The sequence below is a fragment of the Phaeoacremonium minimum genome, assembly GCF_000392275.1.
Source record: "Phaeoacremonium minimum UCRPA7 unplaced genomic scaffold PA7_03_scaffold_337, whole genome shotgun sequence".
Lineage (NCBI taxonomy): Eukaryota > Fungi > Ascomycota > Sordariomycetes > Togniniales > Togniniaceae > Phaeoacremonium > Phaeoacremonium minimum.
In genome coordinates, this window is record NW_006921241.1 from 153439 (window position 1) to 181284 (window position 27846).

General features: G+C 51.5%; 9 protein-coding genes across 9 annotated transcripts; 4 read left to right on the plus strand and 5 right to left on the minus strand.

Annotated features, from left to right (window-relative positions):
* Positions 1–5045: 5045 nt before the first annotated feature.
* Positions 5046–6172, plus strand: UCRPA7_4399 (putative sarcosine oxidase protein; the record flags this gene model as incomplete). Its single annotated transcript, XM_007916952.1, has 3 exons — positions 5046–5574; positions 5630–5819; positions 5926–6172. 3 exons carry the CDS (start codon positions 5046–5048, stop codon positions 6170–6172), a joined length of 966 nt encoding a protein of 321 aa, XP_007915143.1.
* A 1106-nt stretch (positions 6173–7278) lies between these two features.
* Positions 7279–8462, minus strand: UCRPA7_4400 (hypothetical protein; the record flags this gene model as incomplete). The annotated part of the gene is made up of 2 exons (XM_007916940.1): positions 7279–7429; positions 8020–8462. The coding sequence occupies 2 exons, from the start codon at positions 8460–8462 to the stop codon at positions 7279–7281; spliced, it is 594 nt and encodes a 197-aa protein (XP_007915131.1).
* A 372-nt stretch (positions 8463–8834) lies between these two features.
* On the minus strand, positions 8835–12443 carry UCRPA7_4401 (putative pre-mrna-splicing factor atp-dependent rna helicase prp22 protein; the record flags this gene model as incomplete). The annotated part of the gene is made up of 1 exon (XM_007916939.1): positions 8835–12443. The coding sequence occupies one exon, from the start codon at positions 12441–12443 to the stop codon at positions 8835–8837; it is 3609 nt and encodes a 1202-aa protein (XP_007915130.1).
* Positions 12444–13315: 872 nt separating this feature from the next.
* Positions 13316–14011, plus strand: UCRPA7_4402 (putative stress response rci protein; the record flags this gene model as incomplete). The annotated part of the gene is made up of 3 exons (XM_007916945.1): positions 13316–13373; positions 13503–13570; positions 13646–14011. 3 exons carry the CDS (start codon positions 13316–13318, stop codon positions 14009–14011), a joined length of 492 nt encoding a protein of 163 aa, XP_007915136.1.
* An 887-nt stretch (positions 14012–14898) lies between these two features.
* On the minus strand, positions 14899–16142 carry UCRPA7_4403 (putative inositol polyphosphate multikinase protein; the record flags this gene model as incomplete). Its single annotated transcript, XM_007916947.1, has 2 exons — positions 14899–16006; positions 16075–16142. 2 exons carry the CDS (start codon positions 16140–16142, stop codon positions 14899–14901), a joined length of 1176 nt encoding a protein of 391 aa, XP_007915138.1.
* Positions 16143–18741: 2599 nt separating this feature from the next.
* Positions 18742–20636, plus strand: UCRPA7_4404 (putative argonaute sirna chaperone complex subunit arb1 protein; the record flags this gene model as incomplete). Its single annotated transcript, XM_007916961.1, has 5 exons — positions 18742–18994; positions 19090–19156; positions 19210–19227; positions 19281–19646; positions 19706–20636. 5 exons carry the CDS (start codon positions 18742–18744, stop codon positions 20634–20636), a joined length of 1635 nt encoding a protein of 544 aa, XP_007915152.1.
* Positions 20637–21239: 603 nt separating this feature from the next.
* UCRPA7_4405 (putative pre-mrna cleavage complex ii protein clp1 protein) lies at positions 21240–22724 on the plus strand (the record flags this gene model as incomplete). Its single annotated transcript, XM_007916930.1, has 3 exons — positions 21240–21275; positions 21343–22402; positions 22456–22724. The coding sequence occupies 3 exons, from the start codon at positions 21240–21242 to the stop codon at positions 22722–22724; spliced, it is 1365 nt and encodes a 454-aa protein (XP_007915121.1).
* A 663-nt stretch (positions 22725–23387) lies between these two features.
* UCRPA7_4406 (putative alcohol zinc-containing protein) lies at positions 23388–24303 on the minus strand (the record flags this gene model as incomplete). The annotated part of the gene is made up of 2 exons (XM_007916936.1): positions 23388–23773; positions 24297–24303. 2 exons carry the CDS (start codon positions 24301–24303, stop codon positions 23388–23390), a joined length of 393 nt encoding a protein of 130 aa, XP_007915127.1.
* A 1244-nt stretch (positions 24304–25547) lies between these two features.
* UCRPA7_4407 (putative glucose-methanol-choline oxidoreductase protein) lies at positions 25548–27586 on the minus strand (the record flags this gene model as incomplete). Its single annotated transcript, XM_007916958.1, has 3 exons — positions 25548–27137; positions 27207–27258; positions 27429–27586. 3 exons carry the CDS (start codon positions 27584–27586, stop codon positions 25548–25550), a joined length of 1800 nt encoding a protein of 599 aa, XP_007915149.1.
* Between the last annotated feature and the right edge of the window lie 260 nt (positions 27587–27846).

Consider the following 27846-nt stretch of genomic DNA (forward strand, 5'->3'; position numbering starts at 1 on the left):
ATGAAAATACGGGATAACGGACAAGACAATAGGTCTAGAAAATATCTGGAGAAGGAGATGCCGAGGATCTCAAGCAACAATGATAGCTGTGTTGTCCAATATAGCCAAATGCAATACACTATGTACCTGGTAATCACTCAGGTCTTACTGCGTCCAGCCCCGTGTCACCATTGCCCATTGCCGTTGCGCCACCAAGAAAATCCATGTCCAGACCAGCCAGAATATCATCGCCCACAGCAGCCCAGTACTCCGTCTCGCCGTCCATCACGCTCATAGGATCCCACACGTATTGTTCCGGACTCTCGAAATCGATCGCTTGAGCTGCACCGCCCAAAGCGTGAAATTCAGGGGTGACGACCGCAGGCTCAGGAGCCGGGTGTACGATTGGGTTGTGTTTCGTCTCGCTTATCGTCGGCCCCCGCTGTTGTCTTATCCTCAGCACATCCCTGAATTTGGCCCTTATCTTCCCCGCTAGCGCCCACGACACCGACATCTCCTGCAGCATGGTGTCGAGCACGGGTAGATAGGTATCCTTCACTAAAGGCGGTGGATTGCCCAAATGTCGTGATGTGATAAGGACAGAGTTGGCGGCAACAATTGCGCCATGGACAAAGATGAATGGTGCGTTCCCGAGGGTGTATTGCGTCTTGTAACGCTGTATGATGGCTACGATTGCCTCAGTCGAAGACGTGCAAACTTGGAACAGCTCCTCAAATTGCTTGGGTACGCCATCGGTATTCTGCTTGGATATTGATGTGATGAAAGGTAGGTTAAGACATATACGTGTACTGTGATACAACGTGCTGAGAGGAATTGTTAGGGCGGAGGTGACCTTAGCTGGATATAGATTGCACTTACTGCAGAACAGCCACGTTAGGATACAATACATCCTTATTTGTGAACCACTTCTTTAACCTCATGTCCAGTGGCAAGGCCTCATGCCAGGATATTAGCCTAGCATTCAGCTTGTTCACGGAGACCTCGGTCCACCTTCTCGTCTTCGGCTTCTTCTCCTTTCTTGGAGTGAACGTATTAGAAAGCATGTCATGTATGATACGCCCAAGCTCGACTTGTTGATTGAATAACAGTGTGAGCTTAGGGCCGACATGGTTGATGCTTTTGAGAAAACTGAGATTATGCGAGTCTAGCCAGTGCTCCCACATTGTACGATCAATGCTAAACTCTCTTATCAGTAGCTGTCAAAGGACGCACGTAAAGCGGTCACATACGGTAGAGGCTCGCTGACGTCGACATCAGCATCGTTCTCATGTATAAAGGTTGGCCGTCCTAAAAATAGGCTGAAGACTCTTTAAAAGTTTTAGCAACATGATCATACGCTGTGAGAGTGGTTAGTGAAGACGTACTTATCTGATAAGAAGCATCCCCAATAGAGTCTTCGTCTGAATTCATTGTCAAAGAGCGGGGGTATCATCTGGTTGGTACGCTTCCAATGAGTCGGATCTCGTTGGAAACCAAGATCTTGTCCCATCCTGAAAGCCATCCCTAGAGTATTCTGTGAGATTTCCATTCGGAAGGCTGAGGTAAAGAATTTCGAGAGTTACCTGAGTACAACCACCCTTTCGACAAATTACCCCGTCCAACCTCATAATACGCACAAGCCAACAAAGCCTGTACCGATGCAATGCGAGGTGTTCCCAGGCACCGTGATGTGAGAATAGACTCAGCTGATTCCGCAAAGCTAGCGGATGTTGCCCTTATCTCTGGGTCTTGAGACATCAAAGCGCCGATGGCAGCAACGATGTATATGAGAGGTAAAGAGCAAAACTCCCCGTCTATGGGGTTCGTATCAAACTCTCGAATGAAGGCTTCACAGTCAATAAACATAAACTGTGGATATTGCCAAAGAAAGAAGAAGGCGATTGATAAGCATATAGTTGGGTTATAGAGACTGCTCGTGTCTTCAGCAGTCACCATAGGGGCTGTAGTAGAGCCTAAAGTGCCTGGTGGCTCTGCGAGCTCAGTGGTGAATATACTAGTAGGGCCGTGGTATATCATAGATCCTGTTTCAGTGTGAGTTTATCATTATCAAGACAGGGACCTCAAGAAGGAGTTGCGCATTACCTTCTGTAGTCTCTTGAAGTGAAGCTTTGGCCAGAACCTCACTGAGGACTGTGTCTTCATCCAGTACCTTAGCCTCATATTGAGGAAGATGGTCTTGGAAGGCTATCTCGTCAAGCAACGCAGTGCGCTCCTCGTTTGATGAGTCTTTGAGCCGCACGAGGAGGCTCTCAAGCGAAGATATGCGCAGCTCGAGCGCGTCGACATACTCGCGAGACACGGGGGCCCGCTTGTAGTCATTATCGCGGAATTCACACTTTGCCTTGGCTACGGAGCAGTTGACACACGGGTTGGTGCGCGAACACCGGATCTGGAGAGTGTGTCAGCGCCGCCGCACGGCTACAGGCGGGTGTTGGATGCGCGATAGAGGGGCAGTCAGTAGTACCTTTCTCTGCTGGCACCGCTTGCACCTATTCACGAGTCAGTACTCCCGCGTCGTCGTCTCCAGGGTAGTTCATCTCACGATATACGCTTCAGCGGGGGGTTCTCCATGTCTGCATGGTTCTCTGAAGGGGGCGCGAGGGCGTGTGACCGGGCGAGGACCAGGAGCAGGACTGATGAGGTTCGGGATGGGTGGAAGTGGGACAGTCAATCGATCACTGTCGTTTGACGATAGGGCAGGTAACATTAGAGCAAAAGGCCCGCTGGCGGGATTCTGTCCATCCCTTTATGGGCGTAGTGGTGCTGTTAGGTTTGTATCAACTACTCCACCTCCCCCGCCACTTTGCCCTCTCTTCACAGGCACAAGTACTTGACATCCCATCACATGCAATGCACCTCTAGCCCTATCCCTCTGGGCCTCGCTAGTACTAAATCTAGATCTTACGGCACAGTCGATAGTGAGTAAATCTTGGAAATCTTTATCTTGATGCATTTCGGACGACTATCGTGTTGTTCTCATTCTGAGTTGTTGGCGACTCTCTCAATTGCCAACTGGGATTGACCTCTTTTTCCAAAGGAATGCACCGCCTACCTGGTTCATCCAATCAGGCGCACCGAACCGGCGCCGAGCTTGCACCAAGTCAGGAAGTCTAGATCCGTGCACTTGCTCGATTCATGTTTGCCGGTGTATGTCTTATCAGCAGTCTAGACTTCCCACAGCAGATCATTAGACAGCTTCTTAATACGGCCAGCTCACAAGCACAGCAAGTATTGCTGTCGTACTTCATACCGCTAGACTTTTAAGGCCACAGCGATGAAGACCCCCCCAATTGCTGTTTGATTAACACAATGTCTGCCGATGTTCTTTCTGAACTTCTGGTTGTAATTCGGCTGCCGTCTAGTCCTGTTGCTTCTTCTGGTAGCACTCTTATTAGAACACATTTCGAGCAAGCGTCCTCAACTATGGAGAGCTGGCCACAATCAAATTGATTGCTTGCTTGGCAAAATCTGCGAAGTCTTCACGAGAGTGACATGCTTGCTCTCCACTATGGCCGGCGAGTTGCACGCAGCAAGCAAATCAACGTCTATGTTGAAAGCAAATTAAAGGAGATGGAAAATGACGATGACTTCTCTGATCTCGACCCACTCCTTGACATGGATAAGAAGCACGCGCTCGTTAAGTGTGTACTTTTCAATCAGGCTTTTATCGTACAACCATCTACAGTATCTGATCAGCTGCAGGACCATTGCTTCTGATATATATGACATCAGTAGCCGGCGATCTACAGACTAGTTCAAAATAAAGCCTCTAAAAAGTCGCTTGCAGGTTTCGACTGAGCATCGCTCAGACAGAATGAGTTCAGATACGGCTGTATCTGCTTTAGATCATGCTACCGCACATCACCAGCAACAAGTCTATCCAGCAGTGAATGAAACTCACCATAGAGCATTTGATTCTCTCCTAAACGAGGAGCAAGCTCAAGGTACCCATGTCGAGGAAGTCATTAGCAATCTTTTCACCTCACTGCCTCGCCGTGGTAAAGGCATATATAAATGCCCTCATCTTGACAAATTTAAAAAGGGTGGCGTTGGATCCGACGAAATCGTCTTGACGTTTGATAGAAATTCAGCTTTCAGGTAAGTCTGCTCCAAGTCTGGTGATAAACGGGGTAATAAATAGTCTTTGCTGACCGATGCTCTTGAAGCTCATCTTCAGAAACATGTGAGACTTTACTTCTGCACCTTGCCCGGTTGCAAAACAAGAAGGGATTTGCTCGCGTTGACATGTTACTACGGCATCAACAGACTATTGCTCATCGTGAGCCTGTCGACGCGAGAACGTAGCCTCCTAACTATGAGACCTCAAATACGTTCGCAGTTTTTTCAAAAACTAGGAGATTGATCAATTCTTCTCACCAAGTTCCAGGCAGCTCAATTTGGAGTCAAGGAAGTCGCCCTCTCTCAAGAGAGTATGCAATTGCGCATTTGGCTTAAGTGATGCAGGTAGATCCACCGTGTGACATGAAACCCACCGAGTCCACTGGTCTAGTCAACTCTTGGCGGGTTGACCCCATGGAATCTCGAGATGCCGATAAAAGGAGAAGAAAAAAAGAAGAAAGCGAAAGGCAACAACTAGACTAATGTGGAGCAGCTTGAAGCTCCCCTCTTTCTCACACTTTCGGAGCAGCACCCCGTCAGCTAATGACACTAGCGCCGTAATGCTTCCGCTTAGCCATCTGTATATAAGTGATGATTCTGCCGCCAGTTGTAAATAATACAAGTACTTTTGTAACGAGGATCAGGGTTTCAGTGCACTGTTGATGATGTCTTCTAAGACTTATATCATTGTTGGTGCCGGTGCGTTCGGGGCTTCAACAGCTCTTGAACTGAAGCGAACCGATCCATCAGCAGAGGTGTTGCTGCTGGACGGCGGTAACCAACCCAACACATTTTCCGCCTCGCACGATGTGAACAAAATCATCCGATCAGACTACGGCAACATATTTTACATGAAGCTATCCCTAGATGCGCAAGAACGCTGGAGGAACGACCCCATATACAAAGCATATTACCATCAACCAGGCATGCTGTACGCAGTCGGATTTGACTTGGGGAAGACTTACATCGACAACTACGAGAAGCTAGGCGCCGAACATGCGTCCGAGTTCCTTGGACCAGAGGAGGCTCGAACGCGATTCTCTGGAATTTTCAGGGATGCGAACTGGACCGATGTCAAAGAGAACTACTTCAACCCTCGAAGTGGGTGGGGCGAAGCTACTGGTGCTCTAACAAGCTTGATCAAAGCCGCTGTGGATGAGGGTGTCAAGTTTAGAACTGTGACAGTTTCAAAACTCCTGTTCAGTAACTCCAATGACTGTGTTGGAGTTTCACTTGAGGGCCGAGAGGAGCTCCGCGCAGATAATGTTCTCTTGTCAGTCGGCGCATGGACACCACTCCTCCTGGCCAACAGTGCCCCGGACAATCAGCTCCTGCAGGCAGGCGACAGAATGGTTGCTGCTGCCGCTCTCCAGTGTACCGCGAAGTATCCTCCTGAAGAAGCAGAGAAATTCAAAGATGCTCCCGTGATTGTCAACACAATGCCTCACACTAACGGTAAGTCCCTGAGTGAAATTATTATAAAAGAACACCTCTAATCACTTTTAATCAGGAGAGTGCATCCCTCCGACGAAAGAGAACAGGCTCAAGTTCAACCTTGAAGTCACTTTCACAAACAAGTCCTATCACGAAGCATCGAAGCAGACGATCTCCGCCCCACCGAAACCAACGGCCGATAACGCTTGGGGTCAGGCCGTTCCTCAGAGTCTCAAGGACGAAATAGCAACTGTTGTGAAGAATACGTATGGTAGTTGGGTGAAGGGGTTGGAAATTGAGAGTTATAGGATGTGCTGGCAAGTTTATCCTCTGATTCGCTGTGACACATACAATTGTTAACATCGATGGTAGGGACGCGATCACACCCAACCAAGATTTCATCATCACTCCACACCCACACTCCAAGGGGCTTTACATCGCCACAGGAGGCTCTTTCCACAGCTGGAAGTTTATGCCTATCATCGGTGAGTATGTTGTGAAGATGATGCAGGGGACACTACCAGCCGACATCGCAAGTCGCTGGGCATGGGATCGCTCCAGCGAGGGGAGTGCTCTGAAGGAGTACCTTCCAAAGCGCGACCTCAAGGACATCAAGTAAACTTACCAAAACTTATTGCGGAGCCTGGGAGCGATCAAGTTCGCAAAGCATTCAGCAAATTCCAAGCTGTCTCGTTCAGATCATTGGTCATCAGGATTAGTATTGACTGCGAATCATTTTGAAGTACTGAATTAGATATTCGCTGCTAGCATTGTGTGAATTGTCGTGCATCTAGAATGCTTATGGGTGGTCCACGTCAGAGTCTGTGTCATACCACTCTCCAGGAACTTGCAGTGAAGGGGTTTCAATGAGTTTCCAAAATTGTCCAGCAAACTGGTCTGTTGGCTCATCCCACAAAACAGCCCAATCGTCAATCGTTGGACCATATTTGAACCCTCGCAATTCCTGATGAATCCACACGTCCCAAATCGTGCGCACAGTGAATCGAGGGTACACCCTATGGCAAGCTGAAGACCAGAAGTGCCTGGTTTTATCTGATCCGTGCAAAATTGCATTTTCTCGAGCTCCGTACGCACCTAGGTCAACACCAGCTGTTTGCAGTAACTGAAGCCATTTCCGAAGTCCCCGAGTTATAAATCGTGTATGAGTCGAGCTCTCAGTCCGGGCGGACATAGAAATCTCCCATAGAAGAGCGACGAGTGGTGTTGCGAGCCAAACGTTCCAATATTTTGCCAGTCTATGGACATCAGATCTTCCAATTACTTCATGTGCAAACTCATCCCAATCCGACAGGAAGTTCAAACCCATCGGTGCGAACGTGTATGTTGTCAACGCTGCGATGTTTCTCGAAACAGTGTGTATTAGTGGAAAACCGGTCTTGTGAGTACACACCGCGTCTGGGTCAGTGCTCCAATCTGGTTCGAGCACAAACTTATGCCGTTCCACATGTCCCTCGCGTAGTTGATTTGCCCTCAGTAGACGAGACTCAAGGGTGGTTTCCGCATGAAATGGGCAGTATAATGGTTGCAAACATCGAAATACCTCCCATATTCTTGTTATGGGGCAACAACATTGTCTCCTTATAATGCTGATATCGACTTCTGGAACAAATCTATGGCTGATCAGGAGACGGCTAAACTCCAAAGTTCGATTGGTATCTGTTTGGACGCGTGAATGGTTGAGAACATCCGCCACAGTACTATGCGTTATGGTATATTAGCGACGTTGAACGATATGATGAGGTGATACCTCAAGGGCTTCTTACGCTCCATTATGGTTCCTTTCATCCCCATCCGCTTTGCTTCCCAAGTGAATGAGTAGTTCAAAGGTTCCAGGGGCTCCGCCAAATGCTGCTTCCTATAAGTTTGTTGTTATTAGCGCATGTCATATTGATTGCGCCTCAATATACATTGAATCTTACGTGTAATAATGTGTTTCCTGAATTAGAAACATCATATGGAGATGCCTCTCCAGAGGCGAACATGTCTCGTAAGCTAGCCACATCATCGCGCTTTGCTGCTTTAAATACTGGATGGCTCCATGGCCTGACCGGAAAATATCGAAAGTTCATTTTCCAGCCAGTGTAAGATCTGTTCAGTTGTAGCGACCATGCATACATCACCCCAGCAAGCCACCACGGAGGACGGGCCTGTGCCGAGACTCCTTGCGAGGTTGTCTGCACTGCAATTGAGCCAAGGGTCGATAGTCCTACTAGTCGCTGATGCCTATTGATCTGCCGAGGCTGAGCTTTCTGTATGATGTCTCGCGTCTCATTTGCAAAGTCTTCGGTATTGCCGCGCTGCTCAGCCTTAGCCTGTTCCAAAGTTGGGGCTTCGTCGGCCTTATTAAGCCGTCGTAAGATGTTTGCTGCAATCATCTCAGGTTGTTGTTTCACAAGTGCTCTGCAACTAGTTAGCAATGCACCAAAGTACAAGTAGGAAACTCACATTGTATAGCCTTGCTGTGCACACTGCAACATTCGGATAGCTGTCTCCAGCCGTCTCTCCAAGTCACTCATTACACCTCTCTTTAGCACAGCCTTGACACGGGCGACAGTCCTTTGCACACGCTTGGTGGAGTTAATTTGAGCCGATAGCTCATCCGCCATATCTGTCAACTGCTTGAGAGCCTTGCGACAGTAAAGCGCACTTTTCGTCGCTGCAGAGCTTTTCCATAAGTCCGAGGGGATCTCGTTCGTGCTCATGTTCTGCTCGAGTTCCCAAAGCGCCGGATCAAAACACTCAATCTGCTCCATCAAGTCCTCGACGCTCCGGGGAACATCTCGAACTTCGTCCAGGAGTCGCCTTAGCCGCAGAATAGCGATACCTGTGGTAGTGGCAACTTGACCGATTGCAATACCGCTTGCGATTGCACCGAGGACCTCGGCCATGTTGATGGAGATCAGAATCCGTCTAGTGAGAAAGACGACATATCATCTCTGTCAAATTGCCACACGATCGTGGAGTTGTGGTTCATGATTAGATGCCTAACCCCTCGCTCGAGGCCGCCAACGACATAGCCGCGCTGCGTCTTACCTGCTTTAGGGTGGCCTTTTTCATTGGCCACATCATTGCAACGTTGTTGACCCCCTCACAGCCACTGATCCGCATGACGCCTGCAGATGCACGCTTCTCGCATGTAAAACTGAAGAGAAGGCAGTGATGAGACAGAATTATGAAGCAAGGTTGCGAGTGACAGGAATTGCTTGCAAAAGGTATCTATTTGGCACGCATCTATTAGAGACATTATATAATCCAGTGCTTTAACCCCAAGTACCACCCCCTCCACCGGATCTACCAACGCGCTTCTGTGCACTCAATCTCCAATCGTCCTCGCCTGCATACTTGTTATACAACGGCTGGATCCTTTCCGCTTGTTTTCTCTTGGACAATCGATCTGTAGGTGCAACTTTGAAGAATGTAGGCGCCGCTTCGACCAGCCACTTTGGCTCTATGACCGTGACGGTGCTCAGGTACTCCTTGCTCGTCAGGACCAAGTTGTGGTAGATGACCCATTCGGCCTGCTTTCCAAACAGTGCGCTGGAAGGGTGCATGTACACCGGTGTGCCTTCGATGAGAGTCTTGTAGCCTTCCTGGGGATCTTTCCTGGCTGAGTTCCGGAAAAAGCCCGAGCAGAGTGCTCGACGCACCTTCTGGGTGTCTTTGCCGCAGGAGACGATAGGATGCTTGTATCGGTCCATGATCTTGACGAGCTGGTCCCGGACGTCCTTCGCACGACGCATCGACCGCGCCTGGATGAAATTCTCAAAACACCACGGTGATGAGTATGCTGCCTGCTTCCACCCGTTGTAGACAGCAAGTAGCGTAAGGTGATCTCCCGTGGAGTCAAAAAACTTCGCCCTCTTCTGATCTGCCTGAGCCTGCTTCTCCTTTGGTCGGTAGAAGACGTTTGGCAAACTCAGCATGGCAACGATGGAGAGGATCTCGTCAGAGCAGCGCATATCAACAGACGCGATCAACACCTTGGCCAGGGAAGGCTCCATTGGGAAGTCTGCCATTTTCCTACCCAGCCGGGTAAGCAATCCCTCGTCATCTAGCGCAGATAATGCGTATAGCTCCTCGAGGGCTGTGAGCAAGGTATTGATAGGAGGTGGGTCCATAAAGTCAAAATGGATCAGGTCATTAATGCCCATTCCCTTCAACAGCAGCACCGTGAGCGCTAAGTTCTGGCGTTGGATTTCTGGAATAGTTGTCGGCAACATCTCTGTCTGATAGGCAGCCTCGGTATACAAGCGGAAACACTTTCCTGGTCCGGTTCGGCCAGCACGGCCAGCTCTTTGGTTGGCCTGAGCTTGTGAGATCGGAGTTACCACGAGTGAGTCCATTCCAAGCTTGGGGTCGTAAGCGTTCTGTTTGTGGAAACCGGGATCGACAACATAGTAAATGCCATCCACTGTGATTGAAGTCTCGGCAATGTTTGTTGCGATGACGACCTTTCTGCTTCCAGGAGGTGCGGGATCAAAGATCCTGGACTGCATCTCACTCGGCAGAGCCGAATAGATCGGTAGGATGATAAGGTCTGGAACATTAGGTCCTAAAGCCTTCATACGCTCGTACAGAACCTCGCATGCAGTATCAATCTCTTCTTGACCAGTCAAGAAGACAAGGATATCTCCCATCGGCTCTGTCAAGTGAATTTGCATGACCGTAACCAGCGCTGCATCCAAGTAATCCGACTCGGGCTCTTTGCTGTAAAGAATCTCGACGGGGAAAGTACGACCCGGGATCGTGAAGATCGGGCATTCGTTGAAGTACGCAGAGAACTTGTCCGCGTCAAGTGTGGCCGAGGTGACGATAATCTTCAGATCAGGGCGCCTCTTTGCAGTCTTCTTCAAAAGCGCAAAGAGAACATCTGTCGCGAGCGTCCTTTCGTGGGCCTCATCAAGAATAATGACAGAATATCTCTTCAAGTCGGGATCTATCAGAATCTCTCTTTGAAGCATACCGTCAGTCATGTACTTGATGACAGTCTTGGGACTAGTGTTGTCCTCGAAACGGATAGTGTAACCAACTTCTTCACCCAGTTGACAACCCACTTCTTCAGCAACACGTTTGGCGACAGACATGGCTGCTACACGACGTGGCTGTGTGCAGCCAATCATGCCGTTGTTTGTGAAGCCGGCTTCTGCGAGATATTGTGTGAGCTGAGTAGTCTTGCCAGAGCCAGTTTCACCAACAACAATCATAAACTGATTGTCTCTCACAGCTGAGATGAGCTGGCTTCGAAAGGCATAGACAGGCAAGGACTCTCTTTGCTGCTTGATTGTCATGTTTGTTCGCTTTCCCAGAGGTTGATCCTTTGGTGCAATGACTCTCCGCCATTCCGGTACTTCGTCGGTCTTTGCTTTCATATGAGCTTGCTTCAGATCGCTAGCAAATCTCCGCTTATCAGGATCAGCCATGGGATCCTGCCACTGCGCTGACAGATCAGGTTTCGTTTCTTGTTCCTTAGCCGCGTCGGCCTCCTGTTGTTTAATTTCCTTCCGTTCCTTCACGAGGTTTGTTCCAGCCATTGCAGCCCTATTCATGCTGCCGTCTGGAGCACGGGTGATTCTGATGGGTGAGAGCTCCAGTGATTGCTTTGTTTGACCAGCAAGAAAAGGCGGTTCTTCCTCTCGGATCTCGATGTCGACATCTTCTTCCAACTCCAATTGTCCCTCGCCCGTGAGAGTAGCATTGTAATCTTCCTCGAGATCGGGGTAATCCGACGCTTTTGCAACCCCAGATGCAATCAACTGTCGGATTTCCCATCGTTCTGGGGACGTCATACGCTTCTTCTGCCGCCTGTTCTGGCTGGGGTTGTTTTGAAGCGCTGCAGATCGAATGCCATCGTTCAGGCCGTTTCCGTTTCCGTGTCCGTTTCTACCACCCAATGCTTCCATATTTGCACCAGATTGTATTCGCGCTTGGGGAGCGAGATCCTCGCCAGTGACTTGGTCAACCTCCTTCATGGACAGGCCTATCCTGTTGCCTTCCATTTTGACAACCTTGACCTTCACATTCTGACCTCTTGTCAATAGATCCGACGGGTGATTAACCCTCTGACCTTCGACCAGCGCCGACACGTGTACTAGCCCATCCACCTTGCCCTTGATTCCATGGAGGTTGACGAAGGCGCCAAAATCTTTGATTCCTGTGACATGTCCGTCGTAGACCTTGAACAACTTGGGGGAGTCATCCATTTCCGGGGTCGGCGGCCGGCGTAACTCATTATCCTCGTCCTCATCATCAAAGTAATCTCTTCTTGTCCGCCTCTCCTTTCGACCCTTGCTCTTCGAGTAGTCGCCATTGCTATAATCGTCCTTGCGCTTGGAATACCCATCCCGATCCCGGAGGTAATCGTCTTCGGCATGATCCCGTTCCCGATAACGATCCTTCCGCCTGCGCCTTCTCGCATCTTCATCGTCCTCTGGACTCCTGCTGCGCTTTCGGTTTGCGCCATTCTTTTCCCGCTTCGCCTTGCCCTCCAAACCTTCTAAAAGCGCTAGCGTATCATCGATTGCGTCTCCGGCGCCGTTGTCGTAGGCGGGCTCCTTGTCAGGAATAGCCAGGCCTTTGAAGACATTGGCCTTCTCTTCCGCTGACGGCTCCTGCCTGTCCCCGTTCTGTGGCTGGCCCTTGAACTTCGGATGCAGGGATAGAACAAGGCGGTCTATACTCTCGATCAAACTCTGAGGTAGTTCGGCGATAGAGGAGAGCCTTGTCTTGAACTCGTCAACATTGCCGCACTCGACCCGCTGGGCAATGATGAATTCGGCAAGGGTCTTGTCGCTAATGTGGAGATGGTTCTGCAGTTCCGAGGTGACCTTCGACACTAGGGACAGCAGCTCGAGCGACTCTAGATCATCCATGGCTGTTGGAGTGGCTCGCTGAGGCAGCGAAAGCCAGGATGCAGAGAGGGATGATCAAGGAGCAATGCTGCGCCTCGGAGTGTACGAGGACACTCAATGGGGATGATGGTCCTATAAGCACAACACCATGTAGTATAGCATTAGGCCCGCAACTTGGTTCGATAGGGTGCTAAGGAGGTTCCCGTGAGTGAGGATTGTGAAGAATATGCCTGGTTATGTCATTCAAGAATTTGCCCTACGGAGTAATCGTCGCTATATGAAGGCTTGTCGCGACCTAGAAATTTGGAAGGAGCGGAAAAACAAACTCCGATGGGTCTTTTCACCGAGACTTCACCTTGTCCCACCCTCATACCTCACACCTGCACTGAGCAAAGTGCCCCGCCATCCCCCCCTCCAGCATTCTTAGCACATCTATAGTGCCTGACAAGCACCTGAGGCCCTAAGGCAGGTGCTGAACAGGGGAGGAGCCCGCCGCAGGCCGCAGGCCGCAGCACCAGCGTGGTGAAATGCAAAGACTGGCTGCGTAGTCCCACATTACGCAAGCACCTCTCAGGCCCTGCATTGGCAGGTCGCCACCGAACACCCGCTAACTCGTTAATGGAACACCGTACCAAGTTCATGACTATGACTGACTGAAGAGCGTGCGTGACCTGGCTGGCTTTTGCACCCATCACTCCATTCCATTCGCCTAAATCCTCCCTACTACCGAACCCGTTACCTATCTACATTCGCTGCCTTGAAGGCATTCACTTCCTTAAACATCCATTTCTCTTGCAACCACCTCGACCACCACCATTTACTCACCGGAGTCGAATAGTCTCTCTTCGTCTCTTCTCTGCCTCGACATCATCATCACCATCACCATCGTCACCATGTGCTCCGCCGACATCTTCCTCGGCCTCCTGGCCCTCCTATTCCCACCCTTGCCTGGTATGTCCACCAAAACCCCGCAATCCATCGACCACCACGGCTCTTTGTCTAGGTGCCTGATGTGAAGCGCAATGGATCGGTCGCGATCGCCTCATGAGTCCCCAATGCTAACAAACCTCTTCTTCTCAGTCTGGGTCAAGTGCGGCATCTGCTCCGCCGACTCCTTTATCAATATCCTCCTCTGCGTCCTCGGCTACGTATGGCCCCCTTCCCAGCCTCTCCGGCTTCCGCTCAGCACCCATTCTTCTCACTAACATAACTGCCATCCACAGATCCCAGGCCTCATCCACGCGTGGTACATCATCGCCAAGTACCCCGAGCCCGGCTCCGACTACGACACCCTGCCCCAGTCCGAGAGCGAGGCCGGCCGCGTGACCTATGTCATCATCCACGAGGACGGCCGCCGCTCCTACCGCAGCCAGCCCGCCAACGCCGCCCAGCCCAAGCCCCAGCAGCAGAACGGCATGAGCTACGGCACCGCCGGCGCCAACGGCTCCTCGGCCTCTGCGCCGGCTCCGGCTCCGGCACCCGCTGCGGCGGCGACTCACAATGCCGGCGAGGGCAGCAGCGACGGCGCGCCGCCGCCGAGCTACGCGCAGGTCGTGGCTGGGGACCACAAGGTGCAGAGCCAGGAGTAGACGGGTCTACATTAGAAATGAAGCCGGACGGCGACATGCCGGACGGTGCGATGGCCGGAGATGAATACTAGACGGCTTCGTACTGCGGTAATTATAGTTATAGGGCTCGATTGGGTGGATAATCGGGCTGGGCCTGGAGCAGGACCTCAACTTCCATTTCCCTCATTTCTATCACGCTGATTTATGTCCGGGGGCGTTTCGGAACTTGTAGGGTGCTCAAGAAATGTATGTATCTATTGGATGGGCGGGTGTACGACTGCATTGTATTAGAACCGGCGCGAGCATGCTATATATTGACTACCTTTTGATCCAAGCAAACAGCGTTATGGCCTCTTACCGTGACTGTGACTTGTGATAGCGCTGAGAAGGCATGTCATATTCTCTGGTCAGATGAAGTCGGAGGATTAGTGAGAACCCATATCGGTCATGAAATCGGTCATAAATTCACAAAGCAGAACGGACGTAGTAAGTGTATCTAGAGTTTATAACGCCGTTTATTGATGCAAATCCAGCAATGATACGCCGAAATCCCATAAGGTTAGAATCAAGTGGTAATGTACAGAATTCGAATGGGGGGGTATTGAAGAGAAGAAAAAAACTGTCTCTGTCATAAGACGCCCTTGCGATGCGTCGTTCGTTTCCTCATGACTTTTGTCGATCATAGCAATGCTGCCTGCGTAGAAGTCTTCTCTCTTTACTCCTGTCATGACATGATGGATGACGGATGATGGATATCTCTCTCAAGCAAAGGTCGCTCCCTCTGTCTTATCCGATCATGATGCTTTCAAAAAAAAAAAGATAAAACGCCTAGGCCAACTGGGGTCCCGTCGTGGCCCACAATATATGCTCTTTGCTACTCCGCGTTCGTATCCCCGACACCGCACCGCTCATTGCGCGAGCTCGTCGAAGATGCGGACCAGACTCCGCACGCCGGTCAGCGCGTTCTCGTCGGGGCCCTGGCCGGGGGTCCACTGCGCGTGGGCAAAGTCTATCAGCTTTAACGTATAGATGCGGGGCTCGTCCTTGATGTCGTCGTCGTCGTCCCCGGATTCTTCTTCGCCTGGAAGAATTAGCTCGCCGTCGTCGCCCATGTCGATCCCGCTGTCGACGCGGAGCGCAGACCGACCGGGGATGTGGTTCTCGCCGCCCTTGTCCTTCGACGCCGCCGCGCTGGCGCTCATCTCGTCGACGGCGGCCCGCAGCGCGGCGCCGTCGCCCTCAAACACGAACAGCAGGCTGGCCGAGTACATGCGGCTCTCCTCGCGCTCGAGCACGTCGCGCACCGCCTCCAGGTCCCGCTTGAAGGCGTCCGCGACGGCCTTGCCGATCTCCTCGTCGATGCCCGCCGTCGGGTTGAAGACGAACTTGCGGAAGGCCTCGACGATGTTGCCCGTGTTGACCTCCGTGCGGCCGTAGTCCTTGTCGTAGATCCTGTAGTCCTCGCGGTCGAGCTCCGCCGGGTTCTCCGAGCCCCTGTAGACGCGCATGCCCGCTATCCGGAAGCCCAGGTCCCGGTGTGTCGTCTCCCCGCTGATCTTGTCGAACCGCTGCTTCTTTTCCAGCGGCGCGTCGTCTGCCCATAATCGGATGCCGAGCTTCACGTCCATGATGTTGGGGTTCTTGAAGCCGTACGCGGCGTTTTCCAGCACCAGCGCCGTGTCCGTCACAATCTTCTTGCTCTTATTCGGGTTCCAGATGATATTCTCGGGTGTGGTCTCTGGCGGGCCCTGCAGCGCGGCCTCATGAGCCTTGCCCGCCATCATCTCGACAACCTGCTCCTTCATGTCCTGGCTGATGTGGTCCGCGATGACGGGTAATTGCTCGTCTATCGAGGTCACGTCCGTGGCGTCGTTGAGCATCAGACTGCCCATGTACACGGGCATCAGGTCCGCGAAGCGCGGGTGCTCTGCCATTGCTGACTGGTAGAAGTCGATCTCCGGCTGTGTGCAGGGCTTGATGAAGAGCTCGCCATCGGGGTCGCAGAGCGTTCCGGCACTGGTGAAAGAATTAGTTTTTTTTTGTCTGTTGATCCGGTGGTCGGGCGTTGTGTTTCGTAAACTTACTGGCCGGCGACCGCGTAGTTGTAGTCGACGAGATCGGCGCGATTGGGGACCGGTTTAGGCCCCATCATCTTGCTTGCTTGCTTCCTTGCCTGCTTCGGTTTGCTTGTGCTCAGGACAGAAGCGAGCTAGCAGAGAGGGAATGTGAGGGAAGAAGAATGGGGAGAGGTTGAGAGCGGCGCATCCAGGGGGATCTACCGTCGGAGAGTGTCAAGGGTTGGGGTAGTAGTAGTAGAGTTCGGTGAAAGACTGGCATGGGCTGTGGGTGTGGGCTAGGTACACTGTAAGAGGGCGGGCGAAAGTCCAAAACTCTAAGTGACTAAGTTCCGTGGAGGCTAATTTACACGGGGCATGCTACCAGGTAGAGTTGCACTTTTGTACTCTCTGTAACATGTAGCAGCCCAAAATTATAATGAGAGAAATAGAAGAATGAATGGAAGGAGGAGAAAGGTAGGACGAGAAAGGATTACGCAAGAGGGCAAAAGTGAGGGTTTAAGACGGAGCAGAAACTGCGGAAACAGCGCAAGCCATGCCATGCGAAATGCTGTCTGACATCCATTAACATTATAGGTTGGTCCCTTGTTCCCTTGGGCTTCTACACAGCAGCAAGGTACCTAATTCCAGTCCGACGGCGCATGCGGTTGGGTCGCCTTCTACTTACGTACTCCCGGTCTGTACTGTGCTGCGGATTCGCATCCCTCATACATGGTAGCGGTGCGCGGTTGGCAGTGTGCGAGTTAGTCGGTTAGGAACAAGTGAATCCCATCGCACATAGAAGCCAAGTGCAAAAATACTTGCACTTCCTACATGCATGAGCCAAGTACCCTTCGCACCTGTAGGCATTTTCTTAGGCAGTCTCTACGGATCGCTAGTGGATCATTGCTGCGAAAGCAGGTCGACAGTCGCTGAATGACAAGGGGCCCAGAAGGTCCCCTGCAGGCTGGGGACGAATCAAAGACGGCTTTGATACAGCAGAGTACTGCATAGTACAGCAATGACAGGGATCTCTGGTACCAGACAGCGTCAACTCAGCGGCATTTTCCCTTCCCCCATCTGCCCCATGTGCCGTTCCGTTGTGGCGGATGTTGCTGTCAGGCCTGTAGCCATGCGAGCCATGTAGCGAGTGGATGAGTTGGGGGAGGTTTGGGGTGGCGGAAGCGGGAGGGCGAAGCTCAGCCACTGTCGTCGTGAGGCCATCGCAGGGTCTTCTGTCCAGTCATTGCACTTCCCGAGCGCCGCCGGACTGGCTAGCAACTGGCTAGCACTGGCTAAGGCGAGGGCGAGGGCTGGGGCTGGACCGCAGCGACTGGCGGATTGACGACTCAACTGACTTGCTGAGCAAACACCCAACGGCCTACAATGCCTCGCTTGCCCTATTCTCTCCTGTGCAGTGCAGGATCCTGCGATGCCATGCGCTGTGCTATGCTGTGTTGCGCTGTGTTGCGCTGTGCCGATGCCATGCTGCTGCGCAAGTGAGACACTGACACATACACAGTCTGCTCTCCGACGGGAAGCGGGAGACCTCAGGCAGACCACGAGGCCGGAGGGAGCGTCGGGGCACGATGCTGACTTGTTGCTTTCCGAAGTCGTCTCCTTCTCAAGTCCCAGCTACCGGTCAAGAGGTGGTCAGAATAATACGGGATGGTCGGCAACGTCTAAGAGAGAGTGTGTGTGACTTGCGGTGAAGAAGGCACATCAGCCCGTATTACCATACCATCGCAGACACGGAAAAATCAACTACACCTTCCGAGTTGCCCTTTGCAGCTTACAGACATTTTCTTCAAGAAGTGAGTCACTCTGATCTCCTTCGATGACTACAAGTCAAATATTTCTCAATGCTGTAAATGAATGAATAAAGCAAGGCATGTGAACAGAATAACTTTGCACTTTTCAAGCTGTCGGTTCTGTGTTCTGTTGGGCTTCATTGCGTTGATGCCCCTCGATTTGATACTCCCCGTTCAATACGCCATATTACTAGTCTAAGCCAGACAGCAATTGCATCCTACTACAGCAAGCCTTCAACCTCATGGAAACTACAGCAAGAAATAGCTCTCTGCCACAGATGGAAGGCTTTCTTTGTTGGGAGAGAAGTTTGCCAAAGTTTGAGTGTGTTGTTGACGAGGTTGTCTACTAGAGGCCTCATGCATGATTTGTTTACAACACTCCCAGCCAAACTCTGGAGTTGCCAACAGCTTGACATAACTTCAAAGATTCTTAAGATTTGTGAAAATTTTTCAATTAGGTACTAGGCAACAAAGTGGGCGAAGCTGTCTTTTGTTTGTTCATCCCTATCGGATGGTTGGCTTTCGTCTCATCTCAACCATCGACGCGGTCTCGTTTCCCCCCTTCACTACCGCGACTCCGCCTCTCCCTCCCCAAACAAACCATCTCCCATTCTTTTCATTACTTGCCGTGAGAAATCTCGACTTCTGGCCGAGCCCTTTCTCACACTCATATTCTATCACCTTATTCGTCGTCGTCCCACAAGCTGCTGGGAGCTTGCGTAGCTTCACCCACCTCCGCGCCCCTTACCCATACCACCAACACGAAGCTGTGATAGTTCTTGCTTCTTTAGCACAAATCCCATCCTAGCTTATTTTCCTGCTCACCGCAACTTGCCCCTACGATTTGCCCATCAGCGGCGTACTAACCGACGACGACAACTTCACCATGTCGTCGCAGCCTACTGACCCGCCTATGGCGGCAGATACCCCTGCTCTGAACTCTGTTACCAGAGCTGCACAGCCTACTGAGGCTGCTCCAGTCGGCTCCATGGCTGAAGAGGTCACTGCTAGTGATGTCGTCCAGACCGGCGGAGAGAAGAGCGGTGACGCTGTTCCCAATATGGGCGACACTACTGATGCGACCACCAAGAAGAAGAAGAAGAGCAAGAAGTCCAAGGGCAAGTCCCTGGAGAAGCGCGGTGAGACCGCTTTGAACTACTACCGCGGAACCGGATTCGAGGGCACGTCGAGTACAGTCTCAGATTCACAGACTTTTGCTGATTCGAGGATACAGAGTATTACTGCGATCCACCCCTGACTGCCAATGAGCATTGGGAGGAGCAGAACAACATCTACACTACGTACGTCCCTCATACTCAGCCCCTTCCTCGCTACAGCTAGCTAACTCTTACAGCGATCGACCTTGCCGCGAGTATGCTCTCTTCGAACTGATGAGCTATCGCTTGCGATGCTAATGTTTCTTAGTCGTTTTCAGGAGGGCATCCAACGTTTCGGTGGTCGCCGTCGCATGAATAATGATCAACGCAACTACTTCTCCAAGTTTCTCATGCTGGGCGGCATCGACACCACCCAGCGTCAGTTCCAGGGTACCTCCAACATGCCGAAGGGCAAGAAGGACGACCCCGGCGAAGATGCTGATGAGGAGGACATTGTCCTCGATGCTGCTGAGCAACTGTCCAAAGAGGAGAAGAACCGTCTGGAGAAGGACGACGTCATCCGCGCTGAGGCGAACGACGTCATCTCTCTTGACCCCAACGTCACCCGCTTCTACAGCCCCGGTGCAGAGGGTTGGGTCGAGGGAGACTTCGAGGCTGTTGCAGCTGGTTTCTTGTACGTATTCCTACACATAGACCACGTCTGGACGGCAGGCTAAGTAACATCCTTTATAGGAGCAGCAAGTTCATGAACGATCTGTCCGCCCGAGAGGGTGCCGTTGACACCGCCATTGCGACCGTCATCAGCTTCTTGAAGTACCTCCTGCAGCACGACGTCTGCCCTGAGTACGAGGCGAACGTCAAGAAGGCCTGGGAGGTCTGCGAGCGTGCCAAGATCGAGCTGCCTATGTGCGCCGCTGTCATCCGCGAGGCGCCCGGTGATTTTAACACTGCTGCGCGCATTCTCTTCTGCACCGATCAGCAGCCGCACGACTGCACTGTGGATCCCGCCCATCCCATGGAGGCGTACCGCGAGAAGGACCCGAAGTACTGGGAGTTTCAGGATGCGATCCTCGTCCCCAAGAGCTTCAAGGCGATGTTCATCTTCAAGTCTACCATGGCTTTCTCCATTACCCACTTCATCGTGCCGTGGGACTACGAGGCCAAGGGTTACGCCATCAAGGACACCTACAACCAGGACTACGAGGTCGTCGATCCCAAGGATCATCAGAACGTCAGCGCCAACCCCGAGTTTCCCGGTGAGGGTGACGAGTTTATCCACTCTGCCCTCGACAAGGATCACAACCTCAAGCCCGTTGGCAAGATCTTCGTGAAGCCCTGCGTCATCGAGGACGGCTGGGACAACCGTCTGTCCCGAGCCGACGCCAGCGACAAGGTCGAGTTCTTCTTGCTCGAGGTCCACATTCTGCACCTTCTCACCATCGGCATGAAGCTTCGCTTGGTTGTCTGCGAGCTGGACTGCGGCTTCAAGTTCGTGAAGCAGGTTCTCGACGTCCTGCCGTCCTTCTACACCTTCCTCCCGCAGGAGCTGATGCTCCAGTACAAGGAGCCGAAGCTCAACGAGCGCCCTGCTCCCTCTGTCGATGACCCCGATGTCGAGGATCGTGCTCTCGAGAACGCGGCTTGCACCGATGCCAGAGAGTAGAGGGGCCTCACTAGGCCCTTCGATCTGCCATCTTGGCTGAACATGTCTTCTGCGAACTTTTCTTTCTTTGAAACTCGCTGTTGTTGTTTATCTGCGGCACTCGTCTACATTAGGCACAGGGGCCTGGCGTTTTCGGACGAAGGAAAGGTTAGATACCCCAAGGGTCAAGGGGTTCATGCAAGCATGTAGTTCGGACAAGCTCGTCACAAAGGCTTGAGATAGAACTCCATAGCTCTCTCATAATGATTGCGCACTCACATCTGAAAGACACATGACTGAAAAGTGACATGTCAGCTAGAAGTAAATTTGTAGCAAAGCAGTGTGGGTGCCATCTTGAATCTGATATCAGACGGGAAGGCCGAAGTACATGTATTTGTGGTCACGAAGGCTACCTTGGTCCCTACCGCTCTAGCCTGCTGAGTGACGCAGTACCTAGGTACTGTAAGCAGCTACCAACCCCACTACCGCAAGTACTGGTCACCCCTAGCTCTCCCCCACGCCAGTCTAAAACTCAGCCTCGCATGAAAATACAGCAAGGCTGAGCTTCTCCGATCCTCTTTGTGCCTCTCACAACCCAATGTTGCATCTTGGTCTGCCAGCAAGATGTCAATTCCAGGTCTAGGGCAGATACCCTCAAAGGTACGCATCTGCTATTTAGCTACCGCGCCTCAGGTATTCACCCAAAGCTAATCATGGCGATATATAGCCCACAACAGCCGCGATCCGCAAACATGTCCTCCAGCCGCTATGGGAGTGGCGCTTCGAGGTCTCGCACGGCTCCTCCATCACCGTGCGCCTCGTCTCCGGCACCGCGGAGCGCGACGGCACCGAGCTGGCCCTCAACGTCCCCTACCGCTTCACCGGCGCCAAGTCGAAGCTGCTGACGTGGCGCGGCGCCGAGATCGAGGTCGAGGGCGACGACTGCGACGAGTACGTCGCCGAGCACACGCCCGCCGAGACGCCGATGACGAGCTACCTCAACCTGCACTTCCTGCTGCAGAGCCAGCGGGGCCAGGCGCGGGTCTCGGGCGCCCACCAGGGCCCGCGCGTGCTGGTGTGCGGCCCGGCGACGAGCGGCAAGACCAGCCTCGTGCGCATGCTCACCGCGCTGGCGACCCGCGTGGGCGAGCACCCGATGGCGGTGAACACGGATCCCAGCGAGGGCATGCTGTCGCTGCCGGGGACGCTCAGCGCGGGCGTGTTTGCTACGATCATGGACATTGAGGGCGAGGGCGGCGGCTGGGGAGGCGCGCCGAGCAGCGGACCTGCCGCTGTGCCGGTGAAGCTGCCGGTTGTGTTCTGCTACGGGCGAGAAAAGATTGAGGAGGACGTGTCCCTATACAAGAGCTTGATATCGCGGCTTGCAGGCGCTGCCACCGCGCGCATGGCGGAGGACCCAGCCGTTCGCAGCGCAGGAATGATCATTGATACACCGGGTGTCAACATGAGCGGCAAGAGCGGCCCGGAGGTGCTGGCGCACATCGTGGAGGAGTTCTCGGTCAATATTGTCATTGTGCTTGGCTCTGCGCGGATGAATGCTGAGCTTCTGCGGCGGTTTGGCAAAGAAAAGACCAGTCTCGGTGAGCCCATCAGCGTAGTGATGCTGGACAAGTCTGAGGGGGTGGTGGAGAGGGACGAGCTGTTCATGCAGCTGTTGCAAGAGGCTGCTGTCAAGGAGTACTTCTTCGGAGACGCCAAGAGGACTCTCAGTCCGTTCACACAGCAGGTTGATTTTGACGGTGTTTTCATATACAAGGCGCCGGAGCGTAAGTTGCCACTGACTACTATTCTCTCTCAAACCTGCTAATGATTGGCCTAGCCAATGCGTATCTCTCCGAGGATGAGACCCTGGAGCGGGTTGATCCTTCGCCTTCCATGCAACATTGGACTCTAGCTGTCATGAATGCTTCTGTCCACGACCCTCCGGAGGTTATACAGTCGGCGACCGTCATGGGATTTGTCTATGTGGCGGATGTGGATAAGGACAGGAGGAAATTGAAAGTGCTCGCTCCTGTTAGTGCGAGGTTGGGCGATCGGCCACTACTATGGGGCAGGTGGCCAGAGCCGTACATTAACCTATTGGGTTAGAGCAATGCAATCAATGATACGGAGTTCAGGCGTAACGGTCTTGTCTCATAGACAAAAGCAGGAGTTTATAGGGAGGCCCGAGGCAGAGCTAGCACAAGCAATCGAGTTCATTATACAATTATGCAAGGACTAAATCCAATGTGCTGAGTGATCTTGGATCATTTTCGCCTATACTATGTATATCTTAGATCCTATATATGCAAGGGCAAGACAAGCAGGGTCCTCCCAGCTGTAAGTGGGCGGGAACGAGAGCCGAAAGAAGCAACATAACATGAGTGGGACTTCCTCCTTGCTGTTTTGCTCCAGACGATCCAAATCCGCCATTCTTGAGATCACAAACGTGCACACGCCTACCGTTGTCACAGTTCGAAGTGTATACTTGTAGGGCATCCATCCTCCTGGTTATTGTCTTATAGATGCCGCCAAGTAGGCGTGTGTATCTCTACCTGGACCATTAAAGTTTCAGAGAGCACAAGATAGACCCGATGCAGCATCCGGAGTAATAGCCTTGCATAAAACTCGAAGACGTCCGCTTTGTCTCTTTACTTGTTTCTCCTGTACTATTTCGCCAGTGGCTTTGATACCACAACAAGAAGTGGCGCTCTTATCTTCCGAATGTGCGAGGATTTTCATTGCTTCGTCATCACATCCCTCTTTCCTCATTCATGCCTTGACTTTGACCACCACCTTTCCGAAATGCGAGGCGGCAAACAAATACTTGATCGCCTCCTTAGCCTCCTCGAACGGAAATATCCTATCCACAATAGGATGGATCTCATGCTCCTGGTAAAACTCAAGCACTTGCTCGAGCCGGTCCTTCGGGCCGTTAAGTATGCCTTTGATCGTCACGTTCTTGACGATAGCCAACGCGTTGATGTTGGTCCGGTCAGAAAGGTCGTTCTCCTTGCCCGACAAGCAGCCAATGGAGCTAATCAGTCCGCCCCAAGCGACGCATTCGAATGACTTGCGTGTGGTCTTTGCTCCGCAGTTCTCGAAGATGATATCCGCGCCAACGCCGTCTGTAAGCCTCAAAACTTCTTCTTGCCACTCTGGACTTGTAAGCCAGTTAATGGTATAGGTGGCGCCGAGGGCTTTGGCACGCTGAAGCTTGTCATCCGAGGAGGAGGTAATTATTGCTGTGTTACACACTCCGTCAACGAAGTTCCTGCTTGAGACTTAGACGTGCCTAGATAAACTCACTTGTTGAGCCACTGGCCTGAGCAATTTGCAGCCCAGCTATACTCACGCCGCCTGTTCCTTGCAGTAACACGACTTCACCTTTCCCCCCAGGCTGGTCAAAGGGCCGCATCCCATTGATACTCATCCACGCCGTAATACACGCAACAGGAAGGGTGCAGGCCTCTTCGTCTGTAAGGTAGTCCGGCGCCTTGACTAAACCGGTTGTAGGAAAAACACGATGAGTCTGCATCACGCCGTCAAGGGGGAAGCCTAAACCATGAGCCAGGTGATGCGCCCGGATCTGGCCTGTGAGAAATGTCTGAATAGAGACCGATAGCACGCGGTCCCCGACTTTCCACGTGGAACATCCCTCGCCGACCTCGATGATCGTACCGCACATGTCGGAGCAAGGGACCAAGGAAATCGCTTCAGAGGGCAGAGACTTATGATGATTATACAAACCCATGCAAACTACAAAAGAATTAGGAGTAAGGAATCGCCGTTGAAAGGACTAATCTAACCTTCGGGGTCTCTGTAATTGAGACTTACTGCATGAATCTCCACTAGGACTTCGTCTCTTCCTGGCTTGGGCATCGGAGTTGTCGTCATGAAAACGTTGTCTAATCCGTCCTGCAATGTCTTCCATTGCTGGATCTCCATGGCGGTCACATCAAGACTACTGATTTTTGTTCCATATTAGCGATAATGCCTGCGCGAGAACTTTACAAGCTCTCAGAAAGTGTGCTGCTACTTTTATCAGCCTTTCTGACGTGGTGGTGCTGGTGGATTCTCACTATATACTTGAACAATGAGTTCTCGAAATGACGGAGTTTATCTCACTAACTAAGGAGAAATCAAGATTGCCCGTCCGTAGGAGTCCTTGCATGGGGCGCATGCCGTTAGGTTATGTAGCCACGGACAAAAATGTAATCCTGGTTGGCCACTCGCTGGATCCTTTCGTCTCTTGCTGCATAAGTAAGGCACATTCCCTTCATCCCGTTTGGCTTACGAGATTCCATGTCTGGCACCTTTTTGCGATAAGAAGAAAGCTCGATAGAAAGCAGGCAATCCTTCAGTGCCTAAGCTGAATAATAGTAATAACCGACGATCTTATTTCATTTTACTTCTTTGATATCACCAGAACCAAACTTCTGAATAATGAATGTTGACCTCACCACAAGATTTGGCACTTTCTACACGATCTATAATCAGATCATTGCAATACTGTTATAATCTGATATTCCAGTTGATAATGTCCTCGCTAAATATTGGTAGCCTAAAGTAATTACTTTTAAAATACTTTTACTTTACTTTTAAAATACTATTACCTTATTATCTTAGCCTAGATATTATCTTAAGAATCTCATATTATTCTCTAATAACCTCTTATAATCTAGTAGCTTATAACTACTATCTTAGCTTAAATTTAAGTCTATTTTAAGGTCTTAGTTGGTCATCCCGAATGTCCGCAATCGCGCCGCCATCAAACCAATTGGGGCAATTGAACTGCGACAAAACACACAGCTCAGATTATGGAGACTACCAACCAAGTATAATGAGATTCAAATGAGATGTGGCTACTCCAAGGAATGTTTATTTGATCCACGCCTATCACGTAGTGCTCTGTGCGTGAATTCAGCTACTTTAGGTACTGGACTTGATAATAGAAGCTCCGTGTTCCGCGACACCGTATACAGCTGCCTGGGGATTTGCCCGTGGTATCAGAGGAATGATGCTAGAGTCGCAGATACGCAGATTCTCTGTGCCGTACACTCGGAGTTCCGGATCCACAACACCACCCATCTCGCGAGGCATCATTGAACAAGTACCGACGAAGTGGTTTGACCCAAAGCCAAGCTTCTTCGCGTACTCTTTAGCCTTGTCAGGATCTGAAAAGCCTCCATCGAGTGGCGCCAAAGGATTTCGTTTTCCGCCTGGCTTGAGCTGAGATGAAAGCGGCTCAGCTCCGACTATGGTTTCCAAGAAACGCAAGTTTCGCGTGAAGATTCCAATGTCAAGGGGGTGAGAGAGGTACTTTGGGTCGATGGTTACAGCCTCATGTGACGACGCAGATACAGAGTTGATGTGTGTCGAGCCTCGTGAGAGCGGGTGCGTGTTGAGGAGGCCAATGGTGAAGTACTTGCTGGATCCCTCTGCTGTAGCCATCGATCCGTTGGGATTAAATGCTCCCCAACCTGGAAAGAAAATATAGTAACCTGACGCCTCATCGGGAGAGGACAGTACGGAGCGCACAAAGTCTTTATTCGCCTGATCGAAAATCGCGCTCGACTTACTCCCTCCGACCTTGGCATCAAAGGTTTGGGCAATGATCTGCTCCAAGTCCTTTTTGCCTTCATCCGTTTGAATTCCGGGGAAGGGCAAATGTGCTGTAACAGAAGTCCCACTGGTTGCCAAAGGTCCGGCTCCCTTTCCGTAAGCCTCCATCGCAGCAGCAAGAGCAGCAGGCTCCTGACGAACGAGCGCATCTAGCGTCTGCGATCCATCTTTGACTTCGAAGCTCACGGAAACTGTGAGATGGTTTTGTAGGTTCTCACCGACGCCCGGGTTGTCTACAACCACATCAATGACCATCTCCCGCAGCAGCTCTGCTGACCCAATGCCAGAAAGCTCGAGCAGTCTGTGAGAATTGAAGGCACCGGCCGCGAGCACGACCTCTTTTCTGACAGCGACATTACTTCTTTCACCATCCTTTACGTACTGAACGCTCTCTGCTCTGGCTTTGGTGGGATCTGACCGATTCCAGTTGATCTTTTCAACTACTGCCTCAGTCAGAATAGCCAAGTTGCTTCGGTTGAGCACAGGTGATAAAAATGCACTCTGCGCATAGCTTCGTTTTTTGGTTCTCGGCTGGATGTTTTCAGGTGTGACAATGAGACCATTCCCTTTTCCCGTGAATATATCACTAGAAACTGAAATGCCAAGCCCGTTAAGAGTGTCTTTCCAAATGTTCAGCCACCCATTATTGGATTGGTCAGGAAAAGACACTGTGAGTGTACCAGTTGTGTCATTTTCCTCGGATGTGTCGTCAGTCAGCACATAGGCCTTACTCATCGATTGCGAGAATTTCGCCCACTCCCATCCAGGATTGCCCAAGCGTGCCCACCCTTCAACATTAGATTCAGGGACTGGTGTGAACATGAGCCCATTCATGGCAGTACTGCCGCCGAGAGCTCGACCCTGGGAAGACAGCAATTTGCGGCCACCAAGAGATTCCTGTGCTTGTTAGTGGAAATGTACAGATGTGACCTATTCATGTAAATGATAGCCATGGCTGCAGCATACCTGTGGGTTTGTGTTGAAGGCCCAGTCCGAAGTAGTCTTGATCAAAGCAGACCTATGACATTGAGAGTCAGTGATTCAGTGAGACTTGTACCCTCGTTGCCTGAACAGAAGTAGGACAAAGTTGAAGATCTCAGACTGTCTCGAAAGCAGCCTCGATATGACACCAATACTTCTCACGAGACTACGACAAAAGGCAAACATGGGCTTCAAAACTTTGCTTACCACATGCCGGGAATGTTGACTCGTGGATCATCCTTCTGATCAGCCCCGGCTTCTATGACCAGCACCTGAAGATTGGGATCTTCCGAGATGCGGTTCGCGAGTACAAGCCCAGCCGCTCCACCGCCAATGATGACGAAGTCGTAGCTATCAGACGCCATTGCTAGTAAAATGAGCGTTCTTGTGAGGCAAATTCTCTTGTGGCACTAGATTGGACCAATTCTCTCTGTTGCAATTAGCAATTGCTGAATAAGAGCAGTTCGTATGTGGAAAGTATCGACTCACTATCAATCGAAAGTTGAAGTCAATGGCTGATTCAGTCATTCAGGCTTCCGGTGAATGGGAATGATGGTCATCTTTAAATTAGACCAAATTTACGAATTTCATCGGGACGGCTCGTGCGGAATTTCCTGTGATTACA